This window comes from Lycorma delicatula, chromosome 1, assembly GCF_047948215.1.
Source record: "Lycorma delicatula isolate Av1 chromosome 1, ASM4794821v1, whole genome shotgun sequence".
Classification (NCBI taxonomy): domain Eukaryota; kingdom Metazoa; phylum Arthropoda; class Insecta; order Hemiptera; family Fulgoridae; genus Lycorma; species Lycorma delicatula.
In genome coordinates, this window is record NC_134455.1 from 182,809,754 (window position 1) to 182,826,952 (window position 17,199).

At 28.5% G+C, this 17,199-nt stretch overlaps 1 protein-coding gene across 1 annotated transcript in view; it reads left to right on the forward strand.

The window, feature by feature from the left end:
- Positions 1-17,199, forward strand: part of dlg1 (MAGUK family member discs large 1) — a 1,479,687-nt gene that overhangs the window by 1,272,741 nt on the left and 189,747 nt on the right. The window contains exon 9 of the mRNA XM_075368120.1: positions 4,246-4,330. Coding sequence (XP_075224235.1) covers positions 4,246-4,330 — 85 coding nt within the window. The remainder of the gene's footprint in view (positions 1-4,245; positions 4,331-17,199) is intronic.

Below are 17,199 nucleotides of genomic sequence, written 5' to 3' on the forward strand. Positions count from 1 at the left end.
ATCAATCATTCTTACCATATGGCCATACCATCCAAGATCCCTTTTTCCAAAAAATCTAATAAAGATTCTTACTTCAGTTATCTTCCCTAATTCTAGCATTTCATGATGTAATCTCATTGTCTTCTATACAACTATCATAAGGTATCACATCTTTGCAGCAGTGATCCTGCTACTTAGTCTTCTGTCTAAAGACTAGCTATCTGCTCTGAAAATTAATGTCAATACATAAATTGAATTAGAAATATGTATTTTAGTTCCAGTTGATCTCAAAGACAAAATTATTCCTGTACAGTTCATTATTGTATATATTTTAAGCAAATCAGATATGCTGTACATGTTATTAGAGTTTTCAGGAACATAGAATTAAGGACAGAACACAGACTATTATTAGTGAAAGGTAAATTCCACTCCTATCTTCATTCATCCAAGAATAGAAAAGACAAAATAGTATTCTAAAATTAAGATTGAATATTAACAAAGTATAGAAAAGAGAGAGAAGGAATAATACAACAAATTACGAGAGAAATTAAAAAAAATGCGTGTTTGTAGAATGTCAATCTGGATTTAAATAGAATTAAGGAATCAAGTTAAGATAGATGGAGAATTGATGGAGATTGAAGAAATTTAGTAGGTGTAATAATAAATACTATTGTGCCATATTATTATTAGCAATGAAATGTAAAAAATGAATGAAATAGAAAAAAAAAAATTTTTTTTAATGCTTTTATTTACAGTTACATCAACAATTACAGTCATTATCGACTAAAGTAACACTGTCATGTAGTGTTACATAAAACAACAAAATATTTTATTATGTGAAAAAATTATTATTATGCTCAATTTTTTTTTATAATTGTTAAAAAAAATTTGGTTTTTCTGCATTGTTTAAACAATTTGAAATTGTTGAAGTACAGAAGTGAATGGTTAAGATATACATATTATAAATTATTAAAGTGATTAAGTTAAACAAAAGAAAAATTAGTATACCATCACTTTAATCTCATCTAGAATGCAAAGGGAAAAATTGGTTAGAAAATTAATAATTCTATTTTTAAGCAGTATCTTTTTCATTATGTTGTAAAAATGTAATCAGCACTAAAAATGGGTTAACTGAAACAGATTTTAAAAGTCATGTGTAATAATAATGATATTATATTTGAACATATCGATATGAATTTATTACAGAAGATTCTTTTTCTACTATAGGTAAACAATAACAATAAAATTAATTTTGTTCCTTTTAGTATCAGCCACTGTTCATTTTCATATTTATTGAGGCTGTATTATGTTATAATACAACATTATTTGTAAGACTATTACAAAATGTTATCAGTTATATATGTCATTACTGTTTTGTAATTTTCTTCCTTTATATAAATTTTACTCAATATTTTTTATTTTTTCATGGCACAGCCCCCTATCTGAAAGGTTGTAATAATTGGTTATGTCTTGATAGTCTATAGTATAAGTATGGACATATACGGGGTGTGTTCAAAAAGTAATGAGAAATTTGAAATTTCATGGGTTGTAGTAGTCCCGATTCTTGGGATTTTTTTGTTGTTGTATTGGTAAACATGTCTGAAAATTATCTGTACATTTTTAGCCGTATTGGATATTTAGTCTGTTGTCAGCTGTCAAAAGGATAACACGTGTTTTGGTATGATAGACAATTTTTTATTTATATAAATAATGAATCAGAGAATTTGTATTAAATTTTGCTATTAGAATGGAATAAAGTGTAGCAATGTTTTTAAAATGTTAGATATTGCTTTTGGCGAGTCTGCTATGATTAAAGCAAGGTTTATGAGTGGTATAAGCGTTTCCAAGAAGGTTGTGAAGATGATGAGCATCCCAGACGCCCCAGCACATCAACAACCGTTGAAAACATGGAAAAAGTGAAAGAAATGAATATGAATGATCGCCGAATCACAATGAGATAATTGGCTCATGCCATTAAATCTTTTCAGATGTTTTGGATATGAAATGTGTGACAGCAAAATTTATTCCAAAATTGTTGAATTTCGAACAAAAACAGTAGTAAATGGAAATTGTTCAGGAGTTGCTTAATGAAGTCAACACGATCCAGAACTACTGAAACATGTCATAACAGGTGATGAAATATGGGTATATGGATATGATGTCAAAACTAAGGCTCAATCACCCCAGTGGAGGCATTCTAGATCACCCAGACTGAAAAAAGCTTGACAAGTACGGTTGAATGTGAAGGTTATGCTCACCGTGTTGTTTGATTTTAATGGCATAGTGCATTATGAGTTCTTGCCACAAGATCAAACAGTCAGTGAGGAGTTCAAACCTACAAGTTCAACACCATTTGCATGAAGCAATCCAAAAAAAAAAAGCCAGGATATGTGGCAAAACAATTCATGGCATTTGCACTATGATAATGCGCCTGCTCACACTTCAATGTTTGTTTGTCAATTTTTAGCCAAAAACAACACTGTAATGATACCCCAGCTGCCATATTCACCATACATGGCCCCATGTGACTTTTTCCATTCCCAAAAATAAAGAGAACCTTAAAGGGCCATCGTTTTACAAGCATAGATGAGATTAAAAGCGAATCGCTGAAAGAGCTAAACACTATTACAAAGATCAAGTTCCAGAAGTGTTTCTGGGATTGGAAAAAGCGCTGGCATAAGTGTACAGTATCTAATGGGGACTATTTTGAAGGGGATAACATTAATGTAGACGAATAAATAAAATTCTTACCAAAAAACAAAAATTCTCATTACTTTTTGAACATACCTCTTATTTTAACTTATGCAGATAATGTAAGTAAAAAATTAGAGTGTTCTGAAACAGAAAATCTTATGTTGGTAATCACACCTTCAATAACTTATTTATGAGGTTTGATAAAAAAAAACGTGGAATTTTAGTTTTTCCTCAAAAAATCTTTATTTATTCATCAATATTGATTTTGTCACCTTCAAAATATTCCCCTTCAGATATAATACATTTGTGCCAGTGCTTTTACCAATCTTCAAAGCACCTCTGGAATGCAATTTTTGGTATGGAGTAGTGATTCTGTCTTTATCTCTTCAATGTTGGCAAAACATTGTTCTTTCATTGTTCTTTTCAGCTTGGGAATAGGAAGAAGTCACAGGAGGCTATGTCTGGTAAATATGGATGCTGAGGCATCATAACTGTTGTTTTTGACCAAAAATTCATGAACAAGCAATGAAGTGTAGCAGATTCATTATCATTGTGCAATTTCCATGAATTGTTTTGCCACAAATCTGGACGTTTTCTTTGGATTTTTTCTCACAAACTGCGTATAACTTCCAGGTAGTATTCCTTATTAACCATACGACCTGGTGACAAAAATTCTTGATACACTAAGCTATTGAAATCGGAGAGATACAGTGATCAGAACCTTCACATTTGATAGAACTTGACAAGATTTTTTCGGTCTTGGCTCTTCAGGAAGCTTCCGTTTATACGATTGTGACTTAGTTTTGACATCAAACCCATGTTTCATCAGCAGTTATGACTTATTTGAATAGTTCTGGATTGTCATTCACCTCATTCAGCAACTCCTTGAGCAGTGTTCATTTGACACTGTTTTTGGACAGAATTCAAAAATGTTTGAACAAACTTTGCTGCCACACATTTCATGTCCAAAACATAAAAAAAATTGCTTAGCCAAGTGATGTTACATCATCAACAACCGCTCTGATAATGATTTTGGCAAGTGACCGTAATCACTTTCTTCTCGACTGTTGATGTGCTCTTGAAAACATTTGTACCACTTGTAATTGCTTGTTTTATTCATAGAAGAATCGCCACAAGCAAAATTCAATATTTCCAGTGCGGTGCTGCACTTCATTCTATTTTTAAAGCAAAATTTAATGCAAATTCCTTGTTCCACTTTTTCCACAAGTAAAAAATCACTGATTTTACAAAAACATGTGTAGCCTTTTCAAAAGGCAACAATAAACTAAGCATCCAATTTGGCTGCCAAAGTAAATATATATTAGGGACAAGTGTAGCAACATAACAAGAACAAAAATATTGTGACAGTTGGATTTATACAGCACAGAAAATATAAAAATTCAGCATATTTTTTATCAAACCTCGCATCTCCATTTTACATCTAAGTTGTAATTATTCATTTATAGTTATACTTTTATAAGAGTATAATCTAATTTAAATAATATTTTATAAATGTACTTTATTATTATTATACATTTTTTTTTTAATGTACAAAAATGTTTTACTTTTCAGCTATTCAAGAATCACTTCATGCTTCCACAACACAGTTGCAGCCTTCAACTCCTAGAGCAGTCAGTGTAGAAGATGTTTCTAATCGGTGAGTTTTTTATTTGTTTATAATTTTTTTTTGCAGAATTTTTAATGTCTTTTTTTAGCTTTATGTCGTTTACTAATTTGATGAATAAATCAAATTTGAGTTTTAAGTTATTTTTTTTTAAATTGGACATGCAAAACAGTTTTTATTTTTGGTGGCTTTATGCATTTAAACTTTACACCTTTTTATAATTACACTGCTCAATTTTTTTTTTTCTTCTAATAGACAATATAGATGTTTTTTGAATTTGTTTTTGTTGTACTCATGAGTGTCACTTAAAAAAAAAAGAGAATAAAGATAGTTTACTTGACTTATGTATGTAGATGGCATTGAAAAGCAAGAATAATGTTTTATCGGACAGGGATGTGAAGTGACTGTGGCACAAATCCAATCTATTTGAATGTATCTAGAGAAGGGGATCGATCAACCCTCTGTGAAAAAACATCTCTTGAACCTATCTACTAGGGTGTGAGGCAAAGTTTTTGTTTGCGTGTGTGGTTGTGTTTGAAAAATTGCTGGTTGTGTATTTGACAGTTTAGGGTTGGCTTAAATTATTACACCAATGAATGGAACAAGAGATTCACTCCTGAATCAAGTCGTCAATATCAAATTGTGATTTCAGCCCAGGTGTTTTGTTTTATCACCTGACATCAGTTAGTATCTTTTATTTGAAAATACTTAGAAATTTATTAATTTTAAATGTCATTCATTATTTTTACCTGTAACATTTGTTTGTATCATTAGCCTTTTATAAACGATGATACAAGAAAATGAAATGACCTATATCATTTTTGAATGAAATATATCATGAAACTTTTTGGGAAATGACTTGAGTTGATGAAATGGTTCAGATCAATATCATTTATCATGACTTGTGATAACACAGAATACCACCTTAAATGTGGAATACCTTTATGAGAAGCTATTATATTTTATTTATGGAGTTTTACGAACATCATACATTTGTTAATTTATTACTGTTTTTCTAGATATTGAAGTTTATTATAAATCACAATTTCTGATTGTTTCGTGGCAAATACAATCAAAATAGAGTTATTAGTCTGTTAATTCAGTCCAACATAGTGCATGAGAAAATGAGAAAAAATATGTTTTCTTACCACTCAAGGGCTGGTTCATAAATGAGGCTATCATTTCTTGTCCACTCCGGCAAGTGGAATTAATATGGGGGAATTCTCTTTGGCAAATGTAATCAATATAGCATATTTATTGATATGAACTGATTTTATAATAATTATAATTTAATTTTGAAAATGAAAATTAAATTATCGAGTTATTTTTTAAGGTAATAGAATTTTTCCTTAATTAATTAGAGTTATCTCTTTTTTTTATTTGTAATTTATTGTTTTTGATTCAATGTATTATAAATTTATTACTTATAATCAGTATGAACAACAGCAATAGTTATTGTTATTTCTACTTCGTTGCCTATTTGTGATAGTGATCTTTCTCCCATTGCAATAACCTTGACTGTCTGTGTCATGTTCAATGTATTATGAAGTGTTTAAATCGTATTACCATAATAATTAATAATAATTAATTGTTTTAATAATGTTATATAAATATTTTTTTTTAATTTTAGATTTTTCATACTGATATTTAATTTATAATTAAAATTTGTATATTTTTGCAAGTAATTATTTCTTTTAAAATGTTTACTTATACTATTTTAAAAGTTATACTGTTTTTATACTATTGCTTCCTAAAAAGCAATTTTCAGCAGTATTTCATGTAAAAAACTGTTTAATATTATGATTTTAAGTTAGACTTATCATTAAAACAAACATAATTGTAAATTTAAAAGATTTATTTATCTAATATTAACACAACATATAACAATATGTTAGTTTATAATATGTTATTTCACTGAAAGCTGTACTTTTGGCTTTGTACCTATGCTTCATTCAATCATATAGAAATCTTTAACAATCTCCATGCTTAGCCCTGGTTTTTTTCTATTTAATCACTGCAAATGACAGTTGGTCTACATTTGAGCAAGATATGCTAAAATACAATGAATTATATTTTCTATAATATTTACTGCCATCTTGTTAAAGTTGTAAACTACAATTAAATGTGGTACATATTTGTATTATGTATTTTATACTTTCATTTTTTATTTTGTTGACCCAAGTTGCTCTTGATAAATTATTTTTCTGTTGTTTTTTAAAAACTATTTTTAAAAAATATATGAAAAATATACTTAATTTTTTTTTAAAAACCATTAGAAGTGTCGTAATAACATATGAAAAATGTTAAAATTTCCTTTAAAATGCTCCCAAGTGTACATAGCAAATTTTATACTGTTTATTTAGTTGAATATTGCAGTTGTTGGTTTGCCAAAAGATAAGTTTTAAATAGTGTAGAATTACAGATGTTAAAGTTCTGTGTAATTGGTGGCATTTATTCATTAAAAACACATTCAAAGAAATTTTCTAGCTAAACAGGTATGCATTTAGATATTTTCATTTGTCAGATAATTTCAGGGATAAATAGTGTTTCTTTAATAGGAACCTTGACCTGTTCTTCAGTGACTTTAAATCTTGGAGGAAATGCAAATTTTTGTTACAATATGTATTTGCTACTAATATGCTTTGATTTCTGAAAGTGTTGGGGTGCATTAAACATAGAGGAGGCATGAGGTTGTTTATTTCATTTTTGATTTCTCTGGAGGTAGATTAGATTGTCCTTTCTCATCACAACACCAACTTCTTATCCTTGACCCTTCTTCCTCATTTTAGATATGATTATCTAAATCTGTGTAAGTTGTACGTTAAGGTTGCCAGGAACTATAGAGGCACTGCATCTTTGGTATAATCTGGTAGGGCAATATGAGGAGAACACTCTTTCATGTTGCTGCATAATAAGCCTCTAATTTAAATGCAAATCAGGTAAAAGCCAGGCCTAATCCTTTTAAATCAACCTAAGTCATATGCAGAACTCTTGCTTGGAAACAAACTGTTGTTTGAAAAATTTTAATCTCTCAAAAACGATATGATTTTAATAAATTTGAAACCTTTTATTGCATTCTCCTCAAATTATTTGAATGAATCATTTTCAGTCAAGTTCCTTTTATTTAAAGTGACTCCCTGTTTGTGCCTAAAAATGGTGAGTTGATTCAAAAGAATTTTAATATTTATAATCATTCATGTTTCTATAATTTAAAAGAAACTTGTTTCTGTACAAAAATATTGTTTACTTCTGTCTTTTAATATCTTTATCACTGACTTTTATCTGTTTTAATTTGCTCCAGGCATAATTAAATTGATTATGACATGGTTCATTTACATCATTTTCTTCTAACAATTTCTAAATAAGTTTGCATCAAGAACGCACATTCAGCTGTAAAAATCTGGCCTAAATCCACTGCAAATGAAAAATTTATGAAAAAAGACATAAAATTATGTTTGTATTTAAAAATTGAATAGTCTAAAACTTGAAATGATAAATCCATCTTGTGAAATAAGCATTTGATGATTTTAAAAAAATTATCTTCATCCCAAGAAATGTAGGATTAAGACAGGATACTCCTTTCTTTTGTGAAGCAATAAGTGGTGATTTTTTTTCTTACTGCTTAATATCTGAGTATTTTGATCAAGAACTATTAAATCTACCGTTGTAATAAATTTGTATAATTTGAGCTGTCAGTAAATGTCAGTTAGGTTAATATGGGGGTGCAGACATTTTTTGAACTACATAATGCATTTGTACCTAACTAAATCTATTTTTAACTAATTTATTGTTATTGGTTAAGATTAGTGTCAACATGGTGGTTGTCTATGTTCTCTCAGGCATTGTCCCAACTCTTATAAAGCAGATACAACAACCTCAGTGTGAGTAACTCTAGTTCAGTACTTTATTAAAACTAAAGTACTTTATTCATTACTTTACTAACTTATCCTAACTTCTTTGGTAACTTAGGAGGGGTGAATTCAATGACTGGCTTGAACGATTTCATAAATTTTTGTAAACATTGTAGGAGTCATAAATATTTCAATTGTCGAACATGTGGTTCATTTTCTACAAAGTCTCTTTGACAGATTATTTTGGTCGTGTATACTTCTTCATAAATTTTGTAAAAATTTACATAGACTAGACTGCTTTGTTAAAAAAAAAAAAAAACATGTTCAATACTTAATTTCAAAACATTACTTGTCGACACTTACTGAGACATAATAGTGAAAAAATGGTAAAATGGGAGAAGGCTTGGGTTTGTATGATTTGTAAGTTTGAATATTTTACAGATAGCATTCCATCACAGATTTATTATCATAAGAAAAGAAGGAAATTCTCATTTATAAATAAACTAATCTCACGTCTATTACAAGTTCGTTAATATAAAATATTATTTAGCATAATACTTTTACATTACAATATATAAACTCTGTATTTTTTTCAGAGTTTAATATACATTGTGTACCTTGCTTCATTTTTTTTTGTTGCTTTAATACAGAAAGGTAAAGAAAATGTCCCCTCCTATTCCTGGCAGGATCAAGAAAATAACTTGTAGTGGTTATCTTATAAAAGAAACAAAGAGAATTAATAAAGATTATATATTAAAATCTATTGTATGGAAAATTTCATTTTTAACTATTAAGTTTATTATTGTAAGTTGCCAAATCTCTATAAATTATATTTTCTAATTAAACCGTATTTTTATTTTTTTGTATATATAAATTATTATTTGCTTATTTTATGAGAGTAATTTTAAATAGTAATAGCTCATAATAGTTACGTCAAATTTTGTTTACTTATTCTTTGTTACCTTTCTGAGAGTAATACAGAAGTTGTCGATAATAAAAACAAAATTAAAAAATTGCTAACAATCATATTAAATAAAAATAATAAAATGTAGAGAGAAATAAATTTTTATGTAAATACAGGAATTAAATAGTTGGTTAACTTACTCTATCAACAGTATTGAATTAGAAACACAATATCTAATAGCCTGTTTGAATTTAAATCTGTTAAAACTTCTTGTATAAAAGTTTTTAATCATAAGAACATTAAACTGTGTCCTCTCCCATAAAATCTTGTTCATAGATATCTATATCTTTTTAATTGATTTAAGGTTTATGCTGTCTTTCTTGAGATAGAAATTTTACTACCTTGAGATAAAAGAGGCTTGCACTAAATCAAGGAAGGAAGTCTTAATAAAGACAAGAAGTGGCCAAAGTCCATAATTTTGAATAAAGTAGAAATATTTGCCGAATTTCCATAGAGTAATAAAAGAAATTGTTAAAAGAGGTAGTTGTATAACAACTTTTAGCACCTATGTTAACAGTATAAAAGGTAGCTTAGAAATTGGTTTGAAAGTCTGGTATGGCAGAATTATAGAGGTACATAGTTGTACTGAGCTTATAAATGATTTATTTTCTAGTAACTTCAAATGTAATTATTCTGATAGATAATTGAAAAATGATTGTTTTTTATTTCTATTTTTTTTTTTTTTTTGTAAACTTAGCATAAACAAATATGAAGTGTGGCATATTGTAAATGAACATGATTCATAGTCTCCACTTAATGTTAAGTGAAGAGGTGTGTTTTAGGAAACAGATTGCAATTCATAAACAGATTTTAAGATTTCAATTTGCATTGACAGATTTTTGGATGTAAATTTTTTTATGGTTGTAGATTTCTTAAAAAAAATTAAAAAATGTCAGATGGTTCCTCAAAATTATTACCTATTAATGTTTAGAAAGCTCGGTTAACACAGGATGAAATGGATTGACTGGCTTCTTGCTTCCTAAAATGTCTTGCATTAATACTAATCTCCCCTACTGTATTAGCAGTGCCAACACTATTTCAGATACAAATAGAACTACTGTGCATTTATGTATTCATGCTTTCTAAACTTTAACAAATAATATATGAATTTGTGTATACTCATTGTTTATATTGAAAAAATGGTTCATTGCTTCTCTTAATCAAAACTATTACTAGTCAGTAATTTAAAAAAATAATTCTTCTTTATTTTTGAAATTGAACTTCCTGAGAAGCAGGTTGCCTGTCATTACTTTCTCTTAATTTTCATCATTATTATTTCCTGTTACTTGCTAAACTAATTAACCAAATGACGGAGTATTGTGATTTTATAAAGTTTCCTCTGTTTTTATTTCAAGTGAAATTTAAACATAGAATATATCAATAAAATCACAAATCATTCTTCCAGATATAATTTTTTTTCTTTTGCCTAAAAGGGAAATTTCTTTTTAAAATTGTGAAAAATGTTTCCTCAGACAGTTGTTATTATAACCGATAGTCACAATAACTGATGTTTTGGTAGCTTAGTGGTACTACTTTAATATGCTGTCTACACAGATATTGTAATACAGTAAAATAATAATCATTAAAAATGATATTAAATTATTTCCGTAATAAAATAATATAAAAAAACAAAAATATGCAATAATAAATACAAAAATGGTAGAGTAAAAAAAGTTAGAGAAAAAGTGTAAAAATTACTTTTTCTGTAAAAAGTCTATTTTGTTTTTTATGAACATTTCATGTTGTAATACAGTTTCTGAAGTTTCTTTGCTATATCAAAACAAACACTGTGTATTTATTAACAGTATTTGTAAAACTGAGAAACCGGCAAACGGTTTTTGTTGCCGCTAAAACCTCTGGAAGATTTGGCGGTTTGATGTCTTCATCATTGTTACTATCATTACCTTTGTTGTCATTACCTACATCCCCATCTATTTCTGCTAGTACTAAAGCCACTACTTCATCATTTGTTACAGTTTCATGTGTTTCTAAATCTTTTTCAACCTCTTGATAATCTTCAAACAATGCATTTGACAACGTTTGTTTTTGCAGACTATTGTCCCATTCCGTTAAAGATTCTTCTTCGCATGTGACGTCAGTAACTTTGCCAGCCCGTGTTAAAAATCCTGTATGTTGAAAGAAATTTTTTACAGTTGGCAGAGAAACCTCATTCCATGATCTTTCTAACATAATTATAGCATTCAGAATAGTTATTTGTGTTTCCTTTTTTTGATCTAAATCCTGTATCATTTGTAAAATTAAGTGTTTTTTGTAGTTCACTTTTACAGACTTTATCACACCGTGATCTAAGAACTGTAAGACTGCTGTTGTTTTCGGTGTTAAGAACACTAACTTTATACACAAAAAATTTTCGGCATGTAAATGAGCAGCACTATTTTGTCATTTTCAATCTTTAATTCACGGTCCCATTTTTGTAACCTAGATGTAAAGTTATCACTTGTCATGCAAGCTTTCTTGTTAATTTGAACATAACAGAAAGTGATTTAAAATTTTTAAAACATCAGGTTTAGCACTTTTCCGTATAACCAGAAGTTTTTTTTTTGTCAGTTCCAGTCATATTTGTAGCAGTTAGTATTGTTAGCCTTTCTTGTGATAATTTTCCTCCCAAACATTTTTTGCCTTTAAACCGAAGGGTTCTTTCTGGCGTCAGTTTAAAAAAAAAACTGGATTCATGAGCATTATAGATTTTTTCATCCAAATAGCCCTCTTTTAATTTTGGCAAAATGGTTTCTTGTCATTTTTCTGAGACACGGGTTGGAGCTGCTGTGGCCTCGCCACTTATTCTCCCCGATACAATATTGTGGCGCTGATGGAATCATTGTATCCAAGCTGAAGTTATTTCACATGGTTACCAAATTTTTTAGAAAAATCAGTCACCTTAGTTTGCAATATAGGGCCACTAATAGGGATATTACTAGCCCTCTGGTATTTGAACCATTTTAACAGCACTTGGTCTGCATCTTTATGTTGACTAATTTGATTTCGTAGAATTCAAGCTTTTCCTTCATTTTTTCAAGTTCTTCCATATCACCAATATTGTCGAATGACCTCGCCTAATTCTTGGAAAATGCCCTTATTAGTTTCATCATTCTTTAACCATCAGATAATGTATGCCTTTTCCTCTGTCATTAATGTTTTTCGTGAAATAATTAAATCGCTACTAAATGAATTACACGGGATATATAAAATAAAATACTGTACCCGCATGATATGACACGCTCACAGCAAAAGATTAATAACAACTGAATGTGGCTGCTTCAGTTTACAACAGTCTGGTACAGGAAGAAGATAAGAAAAACAGGAACTGTAGTACATGTGCAGGTAAAAAGGAAAAGGTGACTCATTTTAACTGTCAAAATATTTCTGTAGCTACAATGTAGATATACTACATTACTGACGAGTCACTTCCGTCCATTATTATAAACAATAAGATGTTGCTTTGCAGTAGAAAAAATAAGTCATAATAACTGATTTATCACTACAACCGAAGTAATTATAAACAATGTACACTGTATTTATGTTTTAACACCATACCAAACCAACCAAGAGACAAGTTTTTTGTCACTATATCTGATATGTAATTATATCTTATGTCACTAAACGATACATACTGTATATGAAACATTGATGCTGGTTATTTTTTTCCTTTTTACTTACTAGACTGATGTATTATTCAGGAAAATTATAATGATGAAGTTCACTGTGATAGTTTAGGTATTTTGTTTTTGAGAATTTATTGTAGTTTTACGTACATTTTTAACTGAATTAAGATGAAGCAACAACAAGAAGAAGATAAACAAATTTTATGAAGATTTTATTTGTACATAACTTTTAGTTCATAAAAACATTCTCTGTAGTTTTTGTTTTTATTTTTAAGGAAGTAGAATTAAATTAGTTAAAAGTATACATAATTTTCCTCCTGACTTAGTAATTTTCTTTCAGGTTGTATTTTCTGCAGCTAAGTTACATTTGTCTCCAGTTTCTATTTTTATTGTAAAAATCATTAGAATAATTTTTTACTGTTTTTTTTAAATGTTATTCTTTTGTTTATGTTTTTTTTTTTTGTTTTTTTTTTAAGTTCATGCTTTTTTTTCTTTTTTCTACGGTATTTGCAGGCCTTTGCCCTATTAAAGCTACTCTATCTATTTTTTGTGATAAAAGATTTTTGCAACATGTGGAAAAATCCCTGCCCCCGACCAGCGTTTGAACCCAGAATCTTTCAGATAAAAGCTAAAAACATATTTATCAAACATTCTAATCTTATACTTATTAAGATTACGAATCTTATATGGAGAAAAGTTATGTAAATAAATTAAATTTTTGTTTTCTTTTGAGTTTTTTATATTTTTTTACAAGTTAACTAAATGAATGTAACGCTAATTAATTATAATTAAAAAATAAAATAGTTGTTATAAAATGATTAAACAGTGGATAAATCATTTAAGATAACTTATTATTAATATAATTGAATAATTTGATGAAGTAATTTATCACAATATAAATTCACGTAAATTGTAAAATCTGCATTAAGATACTTACAGTTTTTTCCATTGTGGGTGGAGAAATTTGGAGAAATGTGATGTCGGTAGTTTTTCTGATGAGCCTATCCGACTAAGGAATTGTTCTCTGAAGGAAGTGGTCATCGTTCTTTGAATACAAATTAGAGATTGTGTCATATGTTTTGTCCTAACTCTCGGCATTGTACATTCCTCAATCACTTGTTTGTTGTATAAATGCGTCATGTTTTTTACTTGTAGGTTATTTTATCCTCCAAATATCTAAATGAAAATGATTTTATTTTTTATCAATAATTATTACAGTCGTAACAAATTAGTAGTTTTTTATAATATTGTTTGGTTATGTGGTGTGCCACTTTTAAATGTGATATTTCTGTTCAGTCAGGGTGAGTAGTCTTCTTTTAAATAGTTAATTAATATTTTAAATCTATTAAACATAAAAGTGAATTATAGTTTTATATAAAGTAATTTTTAAAAATTATTGGGTCTTATTTGTTTTAAGCATTGTTGCATAAATCAAGGACATTGTGTTACCTCACCAAACAAATGATGTTACCTCAGTAGATTATAAAATCCAACTGTTGACAGATTGTTTTAATAGTAATTAAATTATTTTCTGATATTTTTTAAATTTTCTGTACAATAATATATATATTGCTCTGCTGACGCATTCAGATAGAAGTGTGCAAAAAACAGATAATTCACATGTAATCATGCAAAATTTAAGTTTTGATTTTATTTATTCATTAATATGATTACTCTAGGCTTTTTTTCATGAAAATAATGAATAAATTTTGATATTATTTCATGTTGAACTTTTTTATTTAATAACAAAAAAAAATTCTACTATTTTATCATATGTGGGCTGAAAAATTATACATATATCATCTTTAGTTTTTTCTGGTTATTTTAAAAAATTTATTATTTACTCGTATATATTATGTATGTTAAGTAATCTGAAGAAGTAGTAATGTATCACAAAGATGTTTGGTTAAAAATGTAAAAAAACTTATTTTGCTGCTAGGAAGTACCAGGTGATTCAAAAAGGACTTCACAAATTTAAAAGAATATAAAAATATATTTAGATAACTTACAGATTCAGTTGAGGTCTCATTTCATTACAAAACATACCAAGTTTTGACTCACATAGTTCATTAGTACTGAATTTGCAGTACTAAAAAAGCAGTGTTGTAAAAAATGGATACATATACTGGTACGGAACTTGTTCGCTGTGTGTTTTGGTTACATGATTTGCAGTCTGCAACTGCAGTTCAATGTAAATTTCGTAGAGAGTACAGTAGGCATAGTATTTACTCTTGGCATCAAACCTTCATTGAGACAGATTGTTCTGTTAAACATACAAAATCACCAGGATGCCAACGCATCCCTGAAGCTGCTGTGGAACGACTCAGAGAAAGCTTTGCACATAGTCTGAAAAAATCAACTCTTTGTGTGACATGTGAGACTGAGACTGACATCCCACAAACAACTGTTTGGCATGTATTATGTAAATGATAAAGCCATACAAACTAACCACGGTTTAACAACATTACACGCTATGTCAGAGTTGCTTGGCTGCAGTTTTGTGTGGAAATTATGGACAGAATTGTAGTAATAAGTACATTTTTAGACTATGTAATTTTTAGTGATGAGTCACTGTTTCACATCAGTGGCAAGGTGAACACCCATAACTGCCGAATATGGGGTAGCAGAAAACCTCATGAAACTTTGCAACACATTCATGCTAGCCCTAAGGTCAGTGTTTTTCTTGTCCTAAGCAAACAAAGACTGTATAATCCGTTCTTCCAGAAGGCAATCATAAATGGTTTATCTGGACATGCTTCAAAATTTTCTAATTCTTCAGTTAGGCAATAATGACCAAGATGGACGCCATTACTATCACTAAGATGGGGTACCATCTCACTACCACCTAGAAGTCTGAGATTTTTTTTTATACTTGATTCTCAGGTTGTTGGATTGGTCGTGAAGGTCCAGTTGCACGGCCACCTTGTTCCCCAGATTTGATCCCGCTAGATTTTTCTTTTGGAGTTTCATTAAGATCAGGTTTGTGTACTGCTGCAGGCCTTTACCTGTTGATCTTGTTGAACTAAGACTTTGAATTAACGCTATAGCTACATAGATAACACCCGACTTGCTGGCTACAGTCTGGATTGAAATCGACTCCTGATGGGATGTATGTCGCATTATAAATGGAAGCCATATCTAGCCATAAAGTTACTTTATATGTTTTTCTATGAAATGAGACCTCAATCAAATCTGTAAGTTAGCTCAATAAATTTTTATATACTTTTAAAGTTGTGAAGTCCTTTTTGAATCGCCTGGTATTTTAATCAGATATAATTCATATTTTCTGCAATTAAAATAGCAGTAATGTTTGTTACATTGATAAATTTAACAGAAAGAGTTTATTTATTTGTTAGTTACTTTAATAATACATATAAAGCAATTGCAGTATAGGTAATATTACTTAGAGATGTTTTCCCTCAGTTATGTTATTCATTATAGCAATTTTTTCTTGTAGTAAACTGGGAAGATATTACTTTCGTGACTGAATATAATCAATATTTCAGTATGCTCGACATACTGTAATATATTTGGCATTATAAGTCAATTCGAAATGACTTCTGTTTCATTTCTCCTAATTAAGTATTGCAATAATATTTAGATTTCAAGTTTTTAATAAAATTTCATGATATATTCATGATATTCTATTTATGTTTTGTGATACTTAAAACAGGATTGTATTTGTGCTAATTTTGCAGTTGTTTTTTTTCATATAATTCTTTGTTAAGAAAATTCATTGATAAAATAAAAAATAAAAATAAAAATATAACTTGTAACAACAAAGTAAACATTAAATACAATTCTCCATTATACAAATTTAAAACATAATACAAATTGTGGAAAATTTAGAAACATCGTTTATAAGCTTTTTAAGATTATTTTTACTGATAACTAGCTTTTAATAAAATAAACGAAAGTTCAATTAGTAACAACAACAGTGTGTAACTAATTAATTTTTTTTTATTTTGTTAAAATATATATATATATATATATTGTAATTTTCTTATAGATGTCAACAGTTAATAATATATCATTACATCTGGACCTAATTTCTGTATTTTTTTTTTTTTTTTGAGATTATATTTATTCTATTTAGTAGTTTATTTGTATTTTTAGTAGTTAATGTATTGATTTTTCTGCTTCATCAGAATTTATTTATTTTTGTTTATCTTTTTCCTTGCTAATGAATAACTGATTATTTGATTAAGTATTTAAAGAATTCTTTTTAAATAACAATCATTAAATCCTTTTCTTTAATAAGAATTTTAATTAACTTATGGTTATTTTTTTTAAAACAGGATGTGCAGTTTTTCACTTTTAAATCATTATTTTCTTTAGTTTAAAAAAAACTTTCTTTTCCTAAATCCGCTTACATTTAAATGAGTTGTATAATAATATTTTGTAATATTTTTTTTATTTTTTAGTATTAAACCAGTCATGTTTAAGTAAAAAGGTGATTTAATT